The 15,529-nt window shown below is 35.8% G+C and overlaps 1 protein-coding gene across 2 annotated transcripts; it reads right to left on the bottom strand.

Moving 5' to 3' along the window:
* Positions 1-4,401: 4,401 nt before the first annotated feature.
* Positions 4,402-14,620, bottom strand: LOC139700945 (putative ATPase N2B). Of its 2 annotated transcripts, none has more exons than XM_071599446.1 (8): positions 14,458-14,620; positions 11,187-11,442; positions 10,628-11,023; positions 10,282-10,523; positions 9,949-10,120; positions 9,461-9,601; positions 7,600-7,731; positions 4,402-5,971 (listed from the first exon to the last, which is right to left on the bottom strand). In XM_071599446.1, the coding sequence occupies exons 2-8, from the start codon at positions 11,433-11,435 to the stop codon at positions 5,849-5,851; spliced, it is 1,455 nt and encodes a 484-aa protein (XP_071455547.1). In that variant the 5' UTR covers positions 11,436-11,442; positions 14,458-14,620; the 3' UTR covers positions 4,402-5,848. The 2 variants fall into 2 exon arrangements, with proteins under 2 accessions (XP_071455547.1, XP_071455548.1); XM_071599447.1 differs by lacking the exon at positions 14,458-14,620 and adding an exon at positions 11,628-11,725.
* Positions 14,621-15,529: the final 909 nt, after the last annotated feature.

The following is a 15,529-nucleotide window of genomic DNA, read 5'->3' as shown; positions in this document are numbered from 1 at the left end:
GGAGGAAGTATGTAAATTTGAAGGGGGACTTACCGTAATGTCAGATGTCAGGTTGTGTTTTGTTAGGATAGGCAAGTTAATATATTGCTGTATCACTTTATATGCTGTGTTCACCAAAAACCTACCTAAACCAGTAGAACACCAATAATAATAATAACTTTCTTTATAACAGGGTTATGAATGATAGCTCACAACACACAGATTACAGCAAGTGGAGTAACTGCAATGGGCAGATCACTGACTTGGCACTTCACACTGCTGAGTGCAATTAACAAAGTGCCTGTGCTTGTTCAGTAAAAAGCAAGGCTTGTCCTACAGAAATTCACATATATCAACAGAAAAGCTTGAACAGCTTTGGTCACAGGAGGGACTGCTATAGCTAGCAAAACTGTGTAGTACTACAGCAGCAGAATTCAAGACTGGAGGGAAAAGAACATTTATAAAACCCACCCTGGTCATCCAAGGCTCCCATAGAATGAATATTTAGTGCACATAAGGAAATATTTACTCATAAGAAGAGCAAATTATCAGTTAATCAATGTAATTATGAAAATGCTATATTTTTTAAAATAAGCTTGAAGTTTTGAAATTATGTGGAGATTTAAAAAAAATTCAACACATTAATCTGATGTATTTTTCAGAAGCCAAATTTGAAGGCTTTGAAAACTTTAAATATATGCTTTGCCATGAAAGATGGCCCAATATTTCAAGGTTTCAAGAAATATAGAACTCAATTCAGTAATTTAAAGTAAAATTTAACATAGCAGCAGTAAAATTTTCCTGGTTTGCATGCAATTCTTCTTCATAATGAGAATATAAAGGAAGTATCTTCCCTGACCTGAAGTCAAAAGAAAAGTCCAATGTTAAGTCTGCAAAAGGTATTCTTTTTTTTATTTCACTTAAAAAAATTGTCGTGTACATTTTATTTAACAGATATTTTTCAAAAATTTATTAAAAGAAATTATTTATCAAGAAAAATATGAATGGGCTAACCCAAAACATTAATTATGCTTTTATAACAAAAATAAATTTGTCCATTTTAATGGGGATGCTTTTTATCGAGGTCCTGAACACTGGAATATTAGAAGGCACCTCTTTAATAATGTCTATTGTCTAGTCTAAGAAATAATACAGGAAAAGTATCATCATACACTGCAAAAAGATCCAAACTTTCTCTTATTCAATGGAGATTGGTTTACTGAAGAACCGGTGCCCTCTTTTGTAATTCTGCCTCTTCTTCTCCCTCAGAAAAGTAATGCCTTCCAACCAGTGCATTCTAGCTCCATACGGCAAAATCTGATCCTGACTTTACTTTGAATATACTATATACACAAAGACTTAAGCATTTCATTTAGACAAGGACACAGCTTGCCCAGATTTGAATCATGGTCAGTATTTCAATCCTAAATAGGTTTATGGCAGACCTCAATTCTTCCCTATTCATTATTAATTCCCTCATACCCTGATAGCTGCTCGGTTTTATGTTTTTCTTAATTTGTCCTATGTACTTGTCTATAAGTCTCACTAGAGGAACCCTACCATCAACTTCCCTCCTACCTTGCTTCTAATCCACTGTGCCTCAAGTTGTGTCCAATTCATTTAGTTCTGTGCAGTAGAGTTCCCCGTATAATCCTTTCTACGTTGGTGCTTTTATATATTTCCTCATCGGCTCTTTTATATACTTCCTCATTACTCGCTTTCCCTGTCCAGTTAATCATAACATTTTCATCCAGCACCATGTTTCAAAGGCTTCTCTTCTTCATTGGTCCACTTTTCCAACGTCCAATGTCTCTGATACTTAAGAGCTCCATACAAAGGTTTTGATGAACTGCTTCCTTGTTTTTAACTTCAGAATCTTTGTACAGATTAGGTGCTTCTTTTTAGCCTGAGCTATTCTTTGCTTGAACTTCTATCATCCAAAATTATACTACTGTCCATGTAGATGGATGATTCCAATTACTCTAGTTTCACTCCTTGACTTATGATATCTGTAGTATGTATTGACATGATATGTCAGCTTCTTTCTTCCACAAACAAGGATTGATTTTAGTTTTCTTCTTGTTGATGCTCAAATTAAATTTGAATAGCCACCTACCAAACAGCTCCTCATATCATTATGCTATAGATTATGTATATATGAATAATGGAATACTACATACTATTATTATACATATATGGTAGCCGTATCTCATGCTTCCTGAAAAACATTACCATTGGCAAATATTTCAAAACCAAATCACAATATATATATATATATATATATATATATATATATATATATATATATATATATATATATATATATATATATATATATATATATATTCCTATCCCTTTTCCTTATATCTGTTTCTATATAAATGAGTATGTATATATATATACACACACACACATTCTAATACAAAATCCCGCCAAACGGCAAATAAATACTCATTTATATATAAACAGATATAAGGGATAGGAACACACATAAAGGACGAACACAATAAAGGTGGAGAAGGCTGAATCGAACGGATCACAAGAGTAAAAATATTTCCTTGACCGGGACTCGAACACCGGATCTTTCCACTTGCCGGGCGGATGCTCTTAACCCCACCTTTATTGTGTTCGTCCTTTATGTGTGTTCCTATCCCTTTTCCTTATATCTGTTTCTATATAAATGAGTATGTATATATATATATATATATATATATATATATATATATATATATATATATATATATATATATATATATATATATATATATATAAAATGGGCTGACACAACATAACACAAATAGAAAAGAATAGACACATATAAAAGAACACTTACACGGTAAATTGTTCGAGCTTTCGGCCCTCTCAGGGGCCTTTTTCAAGAGAGACTGAAAATATGCTATGGATCAGGAGAGGGGAAAGAGTTATGGGCGTGGAGGGGAGGTGTGGAGGGGAGGTGTGGAGGGAATGCTGGGAGGGAAATTAAATATGGCGGTTAAGGGTGGGAATTTTAAAGGAACGGAAGGATAGTATGTAGGCGGATTCACGAGTTCTCACCTCTATGTTGGTAGCTGAATCAGGTAGGGATTCTAGGATGCTGAGGGAAAAACACTGGTCGAATGAAAGGTTGTGGGAATTGGCGTGTGAAGGGATAGGAAGAGAAGATAGTGAGGCAGAATTACAGGAGTACCGGTGATTATTCATTCGGATGGATAAGGGGGTAATGCATTCACCTATGTAGAAGGAAGTGCAATGTTTGCATGATAAAAGATAAATAATGTTTTTTGAGAGGCAATTAGCGTGGGAACGAGGTGGGGGGGCTATGAGGGGATGTAGGGAGAGGGGAGTAGGCATAATAAGAGGACAGGTTTTACATCGGGGGTGGTTGCAAGTTGGGGAAATATTGGGAAATTTGTCACGGGGGGGCGCCAAAGGGTTGGTGGATCTCAGAAGATCCACCAACCCTTTGGCGCTACTTGCCACGCACAAAAGTTGATAGTCTAGTTAACAAAATTTGTAAATTTGGTAAGTTTCAGTTAAACCAAAGACAAAGAATTTTTACTAATCATGAATACTCAATTTCCAAAACAAATTTGAATCCATAGTTTTTCATCAACACTAGAATTAAAGGGAATTACTTAAAATTCATTGCTACAGTTAATTTACTGTTAGTATCTACTGACAGCTAATATAATTTTAATAACTGGATATTGTGACACAAAACCATATTTTCCAACCTTTTCAATATTCATGTGAATGCTTGGTCCATAAAATTTTTTCAAATGGAAGGTGCATGCACTAGCAATATTATTGTCAAAGTAAAAACTTCTGTGAGCTCTCAATGCTTTCATGTCTCAAATAAGTCTGCCTAACTCTAATAATATTGTACAGTTATCATAAAACCCCACAATCTGTATAAAAACTACTCCTGCACTCAGACATAGTTCACACACGAAACTTACTTAATTCTTTGCCTTTTATTTACAATGGAAGAGAATTACATAGTGTTCACAGCATACAGATAGTTGAATAAATATTTTTCTCAATTATCCATGTAAAAGCAAGATATGGGTCTTCCTTGTTTTTGCTAATGTTCACATTTTATGCTTGCAATGTATGCTGGTCACTAACAAAGGGACTAAATAGTTCACCACGAAAATTCTTACTATAAAGAATATAAAGTTGCATTTGATATAGGTGCAGGGTCTTCAATTCTTGATTTCTATTTTATTGAAATCTCTGTAATCCTCCATAATATTGGTAATAAATCCATTACAAAGTGGATGAGGTATTTTTTTGGTATAAAAAAATGTGCACATTTTGCTATGATTTGCATTTACTTTGTGATATCATGCACTACAATTGACTTGAGGTGAGCATCACAATCTAATGAGCTTTTTCGTGGTTTAAATAAAAGTCTTGGAATATTAGTAACAGTAATATATATTTTAACCTTAATACAGTATATATTAACACTATGTACATTTTTGAAAAAATAATATATACAGTCTACAAAAAATAAATAACAAGCAAATATTCACTCTTTAATACTAACCCTGAAATTTTAGGCAAATTAAATGTCACAAACGGTCTGGCACAGACTTAAAAAGAATTGAAAATAATTCCTTGTAAAGCTTACACATGTGTGTTAAGTACCATGTTGGCTAACTGAGCCCTTAGGCGAATAGTTATAAGTACTGGATACTGTTTGAAAGATGAAAAGAAAATCATTTTCCTTAAACCATGAAATAGTGATATCAAAACCTTTAAAATGGGTTCCTTCTGTAAAATGCATAAAAAATATTCATCCATAGCAAAGCATTTTAAGTAGCAAATGATAGAAAGTAACTGCTTATCGATTATATTGAAGCAAATTCAAAGAAATGTATAAGTGTACACATTATTAATATCTACCAAAAGATAAGAAATTTTTTGATAGTACAGTAACAAATTATGTACACAACTCTGCATTTTATAATGGTGATGTCATGATAAGTATATTCAGCGTTATCAAAACTTAAAATACTAGCTGTCCAAGAGAATAAATATGAAATTATTCGTAAATATTTTATAACTTATTTCTCATTAGGCAATGAAATCCCTGCGTGTAGACTATTCCTTTCCTTAATTGTTTGAAATCACTCAAAAATTCTGAATAGATATATTTACGGAAATTTAAGGCTCAGTACATTTCAAATCCACACAAGGAATTTCAAAACACTGCTCAGCTGTTGAAACTTAAGTAAGCAAAACATATTGAACTGAACTTGCTTAATAATAAGTAGGCTAAGAAATTTTTTCTCTTTTGTCAAGATGCTGACAAGAACATAAAATTGGAAAAAGTAGTTATACATTGACAAGTAGATATTCATGTTCAATGCAATCAGCGGGAAATACTTCGCCATTAAAATGCCCAGCATAGTTATTTTTAAATCTGTGCTCAGTAGACAAAAGAATGAAGAGCTTACCTCCCCATTCATATAATTTTGAACATGGAATTTTTTTCTTCAGATAAAAATGCATGCTCAAATTAAATGGTTTCAGATTTATTACAGCCACAGTTAATACTGCAATTTCATCCCATGGCATTTAATTCGAGGTGTTCATAAATAATCAAATTTCTAAAAATACATACGACATGAGTTTGCATCATAAAGGCATTTCATCATCCTCAATTGTTCATTATTATCTCTTTCACAAAAATAACACTTTTTTTTAAGAAGTGTGCAAATAATTCTAATGCACACTTCAGAGTTAAGCACTGAAGCTGAAGTTAAAAGTTTTTCACACTGTCCATCATTCCTAAGCAACTAAAATGATGGAATGGGCCCACGCCCAACTTAAAAGTCATCTCTATATTCAGGACCACAGTTTATCTATGCTTCTCCCACTGTTCCCAGTATTCACTTGTTTGCATTTCTGATAATCTGGATACTGTCCTATCGAAAGCAAAAACTTCTTCTTCTCCGGTGAAGATATTGGCTGAAGCATTTTCCTGAAAAAATACAATACCTATTCAAGTACATATAATATGCAAGTATCATACCACACATATAATAGTAAGATCTCATTGCTTTCATAATTGTTTGAAAACCTTTGTGTATGAACACTTAAAAATGACATTGCTCTTTTAAAAACCTAGAGCTGTTTGAATGGCATTTACCCAACAATCCACAGCAAAATTCTTCCTATTGATCGCCATAAGGTGGCATAAAAGAGGGCAAATGAAAATTCAAATATTTTGAACAACTTAAATAAATGGTATAACAACATTCCAGGGAATATTCAGGCTTATTCCTGCGAGAAACAATTTGCACTCATTTCTCTCTGCAACAAATATCTATAATGAACATGAGATAGTAAACAAGGGTTGATTTGAATAGCTTTTTATGATCCAGTAGCATTGGCTTCTGGTAAATTACTTCACAGTTAAAACATTTTGGGCAGCAATACTAGCAGACTTTGTGATTGTGTAAAATTGTATGCTCATCTTGTATCCAATCATGCATGCAGAGCTTTAAACCTTGGTGAATTGATCACTAAATTAACATGAGCATTTGGGAATATGTTCATTAGCGAATACAGGAATTACATTATATCAATTTGAAACTTCTGAACTCAAGCTATTGATGTTCTAGATTCAGGAGGTAATTTGGCAATGAAGTCATTTAAACTTTTCTAACTCATTAATACAAGTTCATCTATAGTTTTTCCAAAAGAAATAGGAATATTTTGAGCACTTCCTGCCATATGCTAAAATATTTATAGAATATTCCAGCCGTTTGCTTTTACATTCAGATTTGAGCCATTTTCTGCAGTAATTACAAAAAAAAACTGTTCTAAATATTCTCTCTTTGGCCAATAAGTACTCAAGCCCATGATTTAATTGATATTTTTGGTCAAAATGTATGTTTCAGCTAATATTCACGTTGTGGTTAGCATACTTTTGATGTTGAGTTCATCCTCACTAAAATACTCGATGATATATTTGACTACATGCACACAGGTTGCAACCATGTTGGCTTTACCTGAACCTACATGGGACCAGCTTGACCCACCATGCTAATGAAGTTATGCCTAAATGCCCACATGATAATGCACCATTCTTTTTTGACGGGAACCCCACAAACCCGAGAAAAAGGAATCAGCTAAGTATGCTAGCAATTGAAATTAAATTTAAAATACTTCGCCTTTCCACATAAACCACTTTTATTACAACCTAGGCTTCGTTATGGTATAACATCATGATGACATCGTGACCTGATGATGTTATACCATAACAAAACCTAGGTAGTAATAAAAGTGGTTTATGTGGAAAGGCGAAGTATTTTAAATTTAATTTCAATATGAAGAATTTCCACCAAGTGACGCCAGAAACTGTTTCATGCTAGCAATTCCCAATTGCTACAAGCCTTAGTTAGAGGTGAGTTATATTGTCACTAATCAAATCAACCTACAAGTTTTATGAATGCAGTCACTGAATTTATAACGTAGGTAGAAGCAATTAACATATTTAAACTTTTTGCAACTATCATTTTCTCCCCGACTTCATTCTGCATTAACATGCAGGAAACATGCATGCTTTGAAAAAATACAATACTCATTTAAAAAATTATGACGTACTGAGCCAACTTGAATGTCAAGGTCATCCATTAGAGTTCGGTTGGCATCCAGCTCCCCGACAGTATCCTCCTCTGCTCTTGCCACTCGAAACAGCTGACGATGAGGAACATCAGATGATATCACAACCCTAACCTGCAATGAGATGTAGAAACTCTTTAGTAGAAATTTATGGAGAAATTACGAGGGTCATCCGGAAAGTAGTACCCGTTCGTGCCGCATGAAGTGCTGACGACGCGAGTAGCCGCTGGACGAGGTCAGATAGCTTCAGTGGCTTGTCTGCCTTCTCTGAGCCAAGTTGCGTGACGCTAGCATTGCCTGTGTTGTTTCTGTGATTGTTTACAATGTTTAAAAAAATTGAGAACGCCGCCAGTTGTGAAGTGAGGGCAGTGATTAAATTCCTCAATGCAAGAAACGTTCGCCCATGTGATATTCATCGCCAATTAAAGGAGGTGTATGGAGACAATGTAATGGACGAGTCGTCTGTTCGGCGGTGGTGTCGCAACTTCAACATGGGGAGGGGGAACACACACGACGATGAGCGTTCGGAGAGACCGTCTGTCATTACAGACCAACTGGTGAGCTCAGTTGACGAATTCGTGAGGAACGATCGGCGCGTCACAATTGATGACATCTGTGAGCATTTTCCCAATGTTTCTCGAACAATTGTTCATGAAATTGTTAAACACCATCTGCATTATGCAAAAATTTGTGCAAGATGGGTCCCTCGCGTATCTCAATGAGCTGGCAGCGAAGGACTATGCAGCAGGAATACAGAAACTTGTCACACGTTATGACAAATGCCTTAATTTGCTTGGAGATTATGTTGAGAAGTAGTTTAAAGTATCCTCTTTCAAATAAAATTTTTTATGTTTGTTAATATTTACTTTTGTGTCTTTATTTCACGAACGGGTACTACTTTCCGGATGACCCTCGTATAATTTTGAAAATTGTGAGCTGCATTGACATAGAGCAATATCACTTTTCCCATGGGTCTTTCAAAATATCAAGAACAAATTATTAATTTTCCCAAAGATTAATTGTATGTAATAACTAGGGTATATGTCATCACTCAAATTGCTGATTTATCTTCTCAGAATGGTAGTTATTTCTACCCAATTTAACTCAAAATTTAGTAGATCATTTGCAAGGTTGAATTTTCAAAGTGATATTGCAAGTTAGCATGCAGGAGGATGTATTAGAGAGGAGATCGAGCAAAAAGACTGAAGAATAAACACTGAAACAATAAAATCTTTCAATACTATTTTACAGTGGTATCTAAAGGCTAGTATGAACACTGAGCAAAAAGTTTTTCAACCAAAAGCAATGAGCTTTTAGAATTAAATTTTTTAAACAACATCACCATAACTTATACAATAATTATTAGTCAATATTTCATAATATTCACTTTACAATCAAATATACTATGATTTCATTTATGATCACCATATTAAATGGATGTAAAGTTGGCAGAGAGTATGCAGATATGAAGATAGTTTAATTATGGTGTATGTTAACATAATGTTACGAACATGAGACTTAGAAATGAAACAGTGGTTAGACAGTGTCTAGCCAAAATCTACCTTAACTGATAGGCTACAATTAATTATAATTAAATTTGAAATACTTTAAAATATGAAAATATCCAAGGGCAAGGACTTCAGATGATAATGTCGATTTCTCCTAATTAAACAGAAGTTTAACTTAAAACCAATAGCGGTAAAATCTTAGATATGCATAATCTCTAGTTATGCTACCTCTACAGCATTACTTTGCCCCTTACAATACAGGAAAGTGGGCACTGGTGCCTGTGCCAACAAATGACATTACTTTCCCAAAACAATGATATTAATGTATTCCTCACCTTATTGTCATAGAGTGTATCAATGAGAGTGATGAACCGTCTGGCCTGTGACTTGGTTCTCAAGCTAAGCTGTGGTACATCCCTTAATAGCACCGTGTGGAATGCTTGAGACAGTTGAAGGTAATCACTTGGACCGAGGGGCTGGAAAAAATATATTCTTTAAATATTACAACATGCAGCACTGAATGGATATTGTCATAACAAACATGCATTAACTTTCCATTATGCAGAAAGAGCTTCATCAACATGGCAAGAAGATAATTTCATCCTTTAGTTATTATTACTAATGCTAATTGTAGATCTTCTTTGTGTGAGACAAATGTGTACATAATCATATGATAATCTAAAATATAAAAATATACTGAAACATGAAAATACTGATGTAGTGAGGTAAAATAGTTAGCCATCATAGCTATAATTAGAGCCAACAATCATGGTGCATACACATCCAACCATCTTCTGCTTTTGAAAACAACTGCAATACATACCCTGTCACACAACTCAGTAAAAGTGCAGTCAGCAACCTGGCCACAAGTTTTACTAAAAGTAACGTTTCTTCCCTTAATGTTGATTGTGCGTGGTCGAATGATATCATTTTCCATTGAGCACAGGAATTTAAAAACTTTATCCATTTCGTTATTTGCATCACATTCAGAAGTACTGAAAGAAATTTAATGAATGAAGCTAGATAAAATGATACTAATTGCATTACATTAGATATGTATTAGCATTACTATATGCATTACATTAGACATATAATTGAATAATAATGTTAAAGTTTCAGACATTGTTTATTCCCAAGTCCTGGCATAAATACGTACACAAAATAGTTTTTAGTTTCCGAAGGCAATGATTTCAATCTATAATCTACTCCGGAGTCTAGCCCAATAACGTTACAGTGAGCTTTAAGAACTCCAATGAAGGGCAGGAAGTTCGAGCGTTGCAAACCATTTTTGTAGAGATCTTCTGGCGGTCGATTGGATGTGGCCACCATTACAACACCATTTCGAAACAATTCAGTAAATAACCGTTTGAGCACCATGGCATCTCCTATGTCCGTAACCTGTAAGATTTTTTATTCATAATGATTGAGCCATTAATCAATTCAATATTCAACCCTAGAAGTATTCCTTTACAATAAGAAATATTTTACGATGGAAAAATTACCTGAAATTCGTCAAAACAAATAAGCCACGACTCTTTGCTGATGGACAATGCCACGGGGGGGATAGGGTCATATGGTTGGGGTTGAGTACTTCTGTGATCTCTGGCAACCATGTTCCGCTTCACGTCGTGGATTCTTGAATGCACATCCAGCATGAAGGAGTGAAAATGAACACGCCTTTTACCACCAACACGGCCTCCCGCTGCTTTCGGGAGAGGCACGCACCCATAAAAAAGGTCCATCAGCATTGTTTTTCCTCCTCCAACCGCCCCATGCAAGTATACACCCTTAGGGACTCCGGGGGTTCCCTTGAGCGCTTCCCTCTCGGCATCTTCACCCTTCTTTTTAGGACTTAGCCATCTGCTGAATATACCTCCTCTTTCCGGGGGCGAGTAACCCTAGGGGATTGAAACAATTTCATTTCAAAACAATAAATCACTTGTCACGTATGGCATGCAGTCACCGTCTTAGTTTGGTCTGCATTTTAGTCGCATTACTCATGCAGTTCATCAAATTTATCTCCACAACAATTCCTCAGTCTTACTTAATTCAAGTTCTCACCTGAATTTCACCGTACACCTGCTGTAGACTATCTGCTACCCTCTTTTGGAATTCATCCGGGAGAAGTTCTCCACTTTCAACCTTCGCCCGTAGAACTTCGGCTGGTCCAATGTCATTTATTTCGGTTGCTAGTTTATGAACACATTGTTTAGGAACTAGGGAATTTTTGTATAAGTTCAACACTCCAAAATATTTCCAAGAGTTCCTTCCTCCAACTTCGTTCCATCTCATTATCGTCCGCAATGCCATTTCAATGCTGTTAATGACAAAAAATGCAGGAATCAATCAATAAAATCCGGAGAAACACAGTTCTCCACAAGTTTTCAGTCTTTTTGATAGTATGGTAGCATAACAACAAGAAAATGCGACGGTACTATAAATAGATTTTTCACAACAACTTTTCAACAATACAAAAAGTAAAACAGTAAACAATTTGACAACCTAAATTTCAAATATTGCTGAAATCGAAACGCCTTGACATTTTTATTATAAACGAAATAACTTTGGAACAGCTGATTCCCCCTGACTTGGGGCGGACAAACGACAACGCAATAGCGTAACAAACATACGAAACACTGTTACAAAGGATGTGTAGTAAGGGAGGGAGTATGAATTCCCAAAATGGTCTGCCTAGGAGGGGACTTACCAAAATCATCGTTTCTATGCACATTGTCAGTTTAAAACTGCTGGAATATTTAGGAATAAGTTAAAGTATTTATTTATATACACATATTTTTCTGCAAACAGAAAAATGTGGACACGAAGGTTAAAATTTTAATCTGAAAGAAATAAGTAAGGAAGCAATGGCTCGGGGATAACATGGCAGCTTTCCTGCTTGATACACATCACCGAATACCTGGCAAGAGGTATTTCCAAATTCACGTGCCTTTTGCAGTTTACGAAGAAGAGTCAGTCATCCACTATCAACAAGGAAGATTGCCAGACAAGCTTTAGAGCAATGCGCATAAAGCTACAAAACTTTTGAAGCACATTGAGCATAAGAGGATCAAAATCCTCTTTAAGAGATATGCTTCTAGTTTCCAAACAGACGAATGCTTTAAATTCACATATTAAGTTTATGCAATCTTGATGACTTCTATGAATGTTTACATATAATATGACGTGTCTAATGCCCAGCATTCACTTATATTAATAAATATGTAATTTAATATACTTTATTTTAAGTCTTTCTTAATGTTTAAAAACGATTACACATCAGATTTTTTCGGTTTTAAGTGTTATAAAAATTAAGGAATGTATTTGGATAGAACCCACATTAATAGCACTTTTCTTATTCGGGTTTTTGATTTGACCCTTTTTGTACGCTTTTGTAAGTCTTCAAGGTATTAAAATCGGATTGATAATTTTCTAATTTTTTTAAACAAATTTTCTTAAGAAAGTAATGACACTTTAACATAGGCGATACGACACGCATTAGCACTACATCTGTCCTGATGACAGGGGCGAAACTCACTGAATTGTGGAATCTACTCTATCTAATTCTCAGTAGAATCTCGCATGCTAATTCATAATGTGAAATAACAGATAAGGTTATCGAAAACCATCTTCCCTTGTTTTAAAGAAAAGGAATCAGTTTCGACCGTGATACAGTTCCGTGACTTTTGACCTATTGCTTTCATGGAGTCGATTAAGGAATAATAAGAGGCCGTTTATTGACAGAATAACTGCGGTAACTTTATTTAGAGTATTTAAAATTGCCAACTCCTCAAAAGACGATACACTTTAAATAAACATCATGTATTCCTTATAACTTACATTGTCGTCCAGTCCAACGCACCGAAAGTTGCACTAACACGGCAGGGAAGGGGCTATAAAGACAGCTGAAACAATTCCAAACCGTCGCTTGCACGTGACTGTTTTCTACACTCTAGAGAAAAATACTGATTCAAACACTATAGAATTCAGCTACACAGACTAGAAGAATGTTATTAAATACCAATGTCGATTATTACATCAAAAAGGTCCTCTCGTGAACGGTATTTTTCATCGACAAGTAACACTCACTAATAACGACAAATACGGGCGATATCGTCAATGTGATCGTTGCTATGAGGAAATATATAATCATATGGTAGCAGAATAAACAAAATCTTGGCGAGGTTGGTGGCATAATAAACGCGTGAAACGCGCCAACAGAAATTATAACGGTATTTTGATTGTTGTTATTGTGAGATTAGCACGCATATGTATCTTTAACAAATATTTCCCTCCTGCTGATGTTAAATGCATAGTTTCGCTAGGTTTGGTAATGATCCTTCTTCGAAATATTAGCAGTGGGTCAATTTAAATTCAAGACTGACCACGGTGCCGTGGGCGCATATGAACCCAGTCGAAATATCTGATCATTCCTAACGCCCTTCTGTCGTCTGCGTCTCGAGTGCATTGAACCCTTTGAAATTGGTGGCGGCTAGAAGGATGATTGCTCCCGCGGGATTTCTCCGAAAATTAAATGGTAATACAATAAGGTCTGGCTCGCGGAAGTGCGGGGCGTTGGGTATTCCCTCTAAGTCTTGGAGCGCCATGGGGGCAGTCAGTGCAGTCGGGGACCGTGAAGACGGAGGCCTGATGATGACAGAAGTGACAATAGACACGACCGGATCGAGTTGACCACCAAATTCTGGCATTATTTTGAGCGCAGCAATAAGAGAAAAATCTTAAATAACGACATCATTCAAATCAATGGACGAAAATAGAAGAGCTTCGGGGTTAGCAAAGAGATTCCGTCTACTCGTGGGAAGTAAAATCACGTATAGTATGGCTATATGGTAGACGAGCTAGCAAGTAAATATGTAGTTAATCGACAGAAATAAAATACACTGTGATTCTAAAACAAAAGAATAAAAATCACCGATGGTGCTATTGTTACATATTATTGGTTAAAGCTGAAAAAAACACAATTTCTGGCGAGTTAAATATGATTTCAGCTGATAAAAAAGCGTAATGTGGACTCGTTAGAGTAGATGCCTTTTTCGCTCTAGATTAAATTTAAACAAAAACAACCTGAGAAAGTTTAAATTATGAAGATAATTCGTCGTTATTGATATCTTGAATGATTATTATGCCTATTGTTAAAGCGAGGTAACGGTCTAGAAAGCGCCAAACAAGAAAGATGTAAGCAGCGGGATATCATAGCCCCGGTGCGGTGTTCCGAATGTCAGTTCGCCGGATGATTCAAAGAAGAACGAAAAATGGGCAAACGAGGGGAAAAAACAAGAATCAGAGAAGAGGGAAACAAATGTACAGCACCAACCTTAAAGTCCGACGGACTCAACTTTAAAATCTGCAACAGTCGCGCAAGCTGGACCGATCAGCGCGGATGGACTCCACGGCGCGGCAAAAGAACGCTTGACGCAAGCGAGCGATCAGAGAGGTCTAGAGGAAGCTACTTCTCCGAGTTGAGGTCTGTCGCGATCTGTGAGACCACACTCCGCCGCGCGACGCCACCGTCAATGAACCGACTCTCTCGCTTGAGGTGGGGGGGGGGGGGACTATCACTGGAGAGAGGTCAAAGTCAACGGAGCCCCAGTCAACAACAACGTGAACATAAAAAGTTCCGGCCTAAAAAACGAAATCCACGCCCGCTCAATATCTCCTTCTCTTTGATGAGTGTTCGCCACAGAAATAGGCCCGTTGCTGATCAATCTATAAGCAAGATTAGCGACAGAAACAGTCTTTCTCGGATGGATGAAGAATGTCGTCGTATGACCCACATTTTTTTCACTAAATGAGCATCATTTCCCCGGGTGAAAAATTATTGCAGGAGGTGCATCCTGCTATTTTTTTATGGACGCCAACTCATACATATTTAATTAGAGTCAATAAATATAATTAATGAGTACCAAAGAGTACATATTTATAAAAAAATATTGCAAAGTCTCTCAGGAAAATGTACAGGCCCTTAAAATTGTACTCCCACAAAGTAAATTGACTCATTTAAACAATTTATTAATTTAATTCTCAGTGTAATTTTAATTTGTGTTTAAGAATATTGGAAACAAAAAATTTACAGTCTCACCTTTGTACTTGCAATTTAATATTATTATTACAAAGGTGCACGTTTCCCACAAAGATTTGGGGTAACATTAGAACGTAATTTACACATTGCAGATCATGTCGCCATTTCTGGAGGGAAGGGAAACCAATAGGGGAGAATAGAGACAAGAAATAGGTGAGTCTACATTATTGACGTGACCTTCTGGAAGGAAAAAATAATTTCTTCTCGAATTGCGCAATTCGGTAACGAAAGGACTACCTCCGAAATTATTTCCTGGCTACACCATTAGTTAACATATTTAACGAATTGATAGCATGCGAAAATATTT

Source organism: Hetaerina americana, unplaced genomic scaffold (genome assembly GCF_022747635.1).
Source record: "Hetaerina americana unplaced genomic scaffold, ioHetAmer1.1.p SCAF_11, whole genome shotgun sequence".
In the NCBI taxonomy this organism is placed as follows: Eukaryota; Metazoa; Arthropoda; class Insecta; order Odonata; family Calopterygidae; genus Hetaerina; species Hetaerina americana.
This window is presented reverse-complemented; position numbering and strand designations above follow the sequence as displayed.

Coding starts and splice junctions, on each gene's coding strand:
- LOC139700945 (XM_071599446.1), bottom strand. CDS start 11,435: ATGGCATTGCGGACGATAATGAGATGGAACGAAGTTGGAGGAAGGAAC. Junction 10,524..10,627: donor TTTGTTTTGACGAATTTCAG/GTAATTTTTCCA, acceptor AAAATCTTACAG/GTTACGGACATAGGAGATGC. Junction 9,602..9,948: donor TTACTGAGTTGTGTGACAGG/GTATGTATTGCA, acceptor TATTTTTTCCAG/CCCCTCGGTCCAAGTGATTA.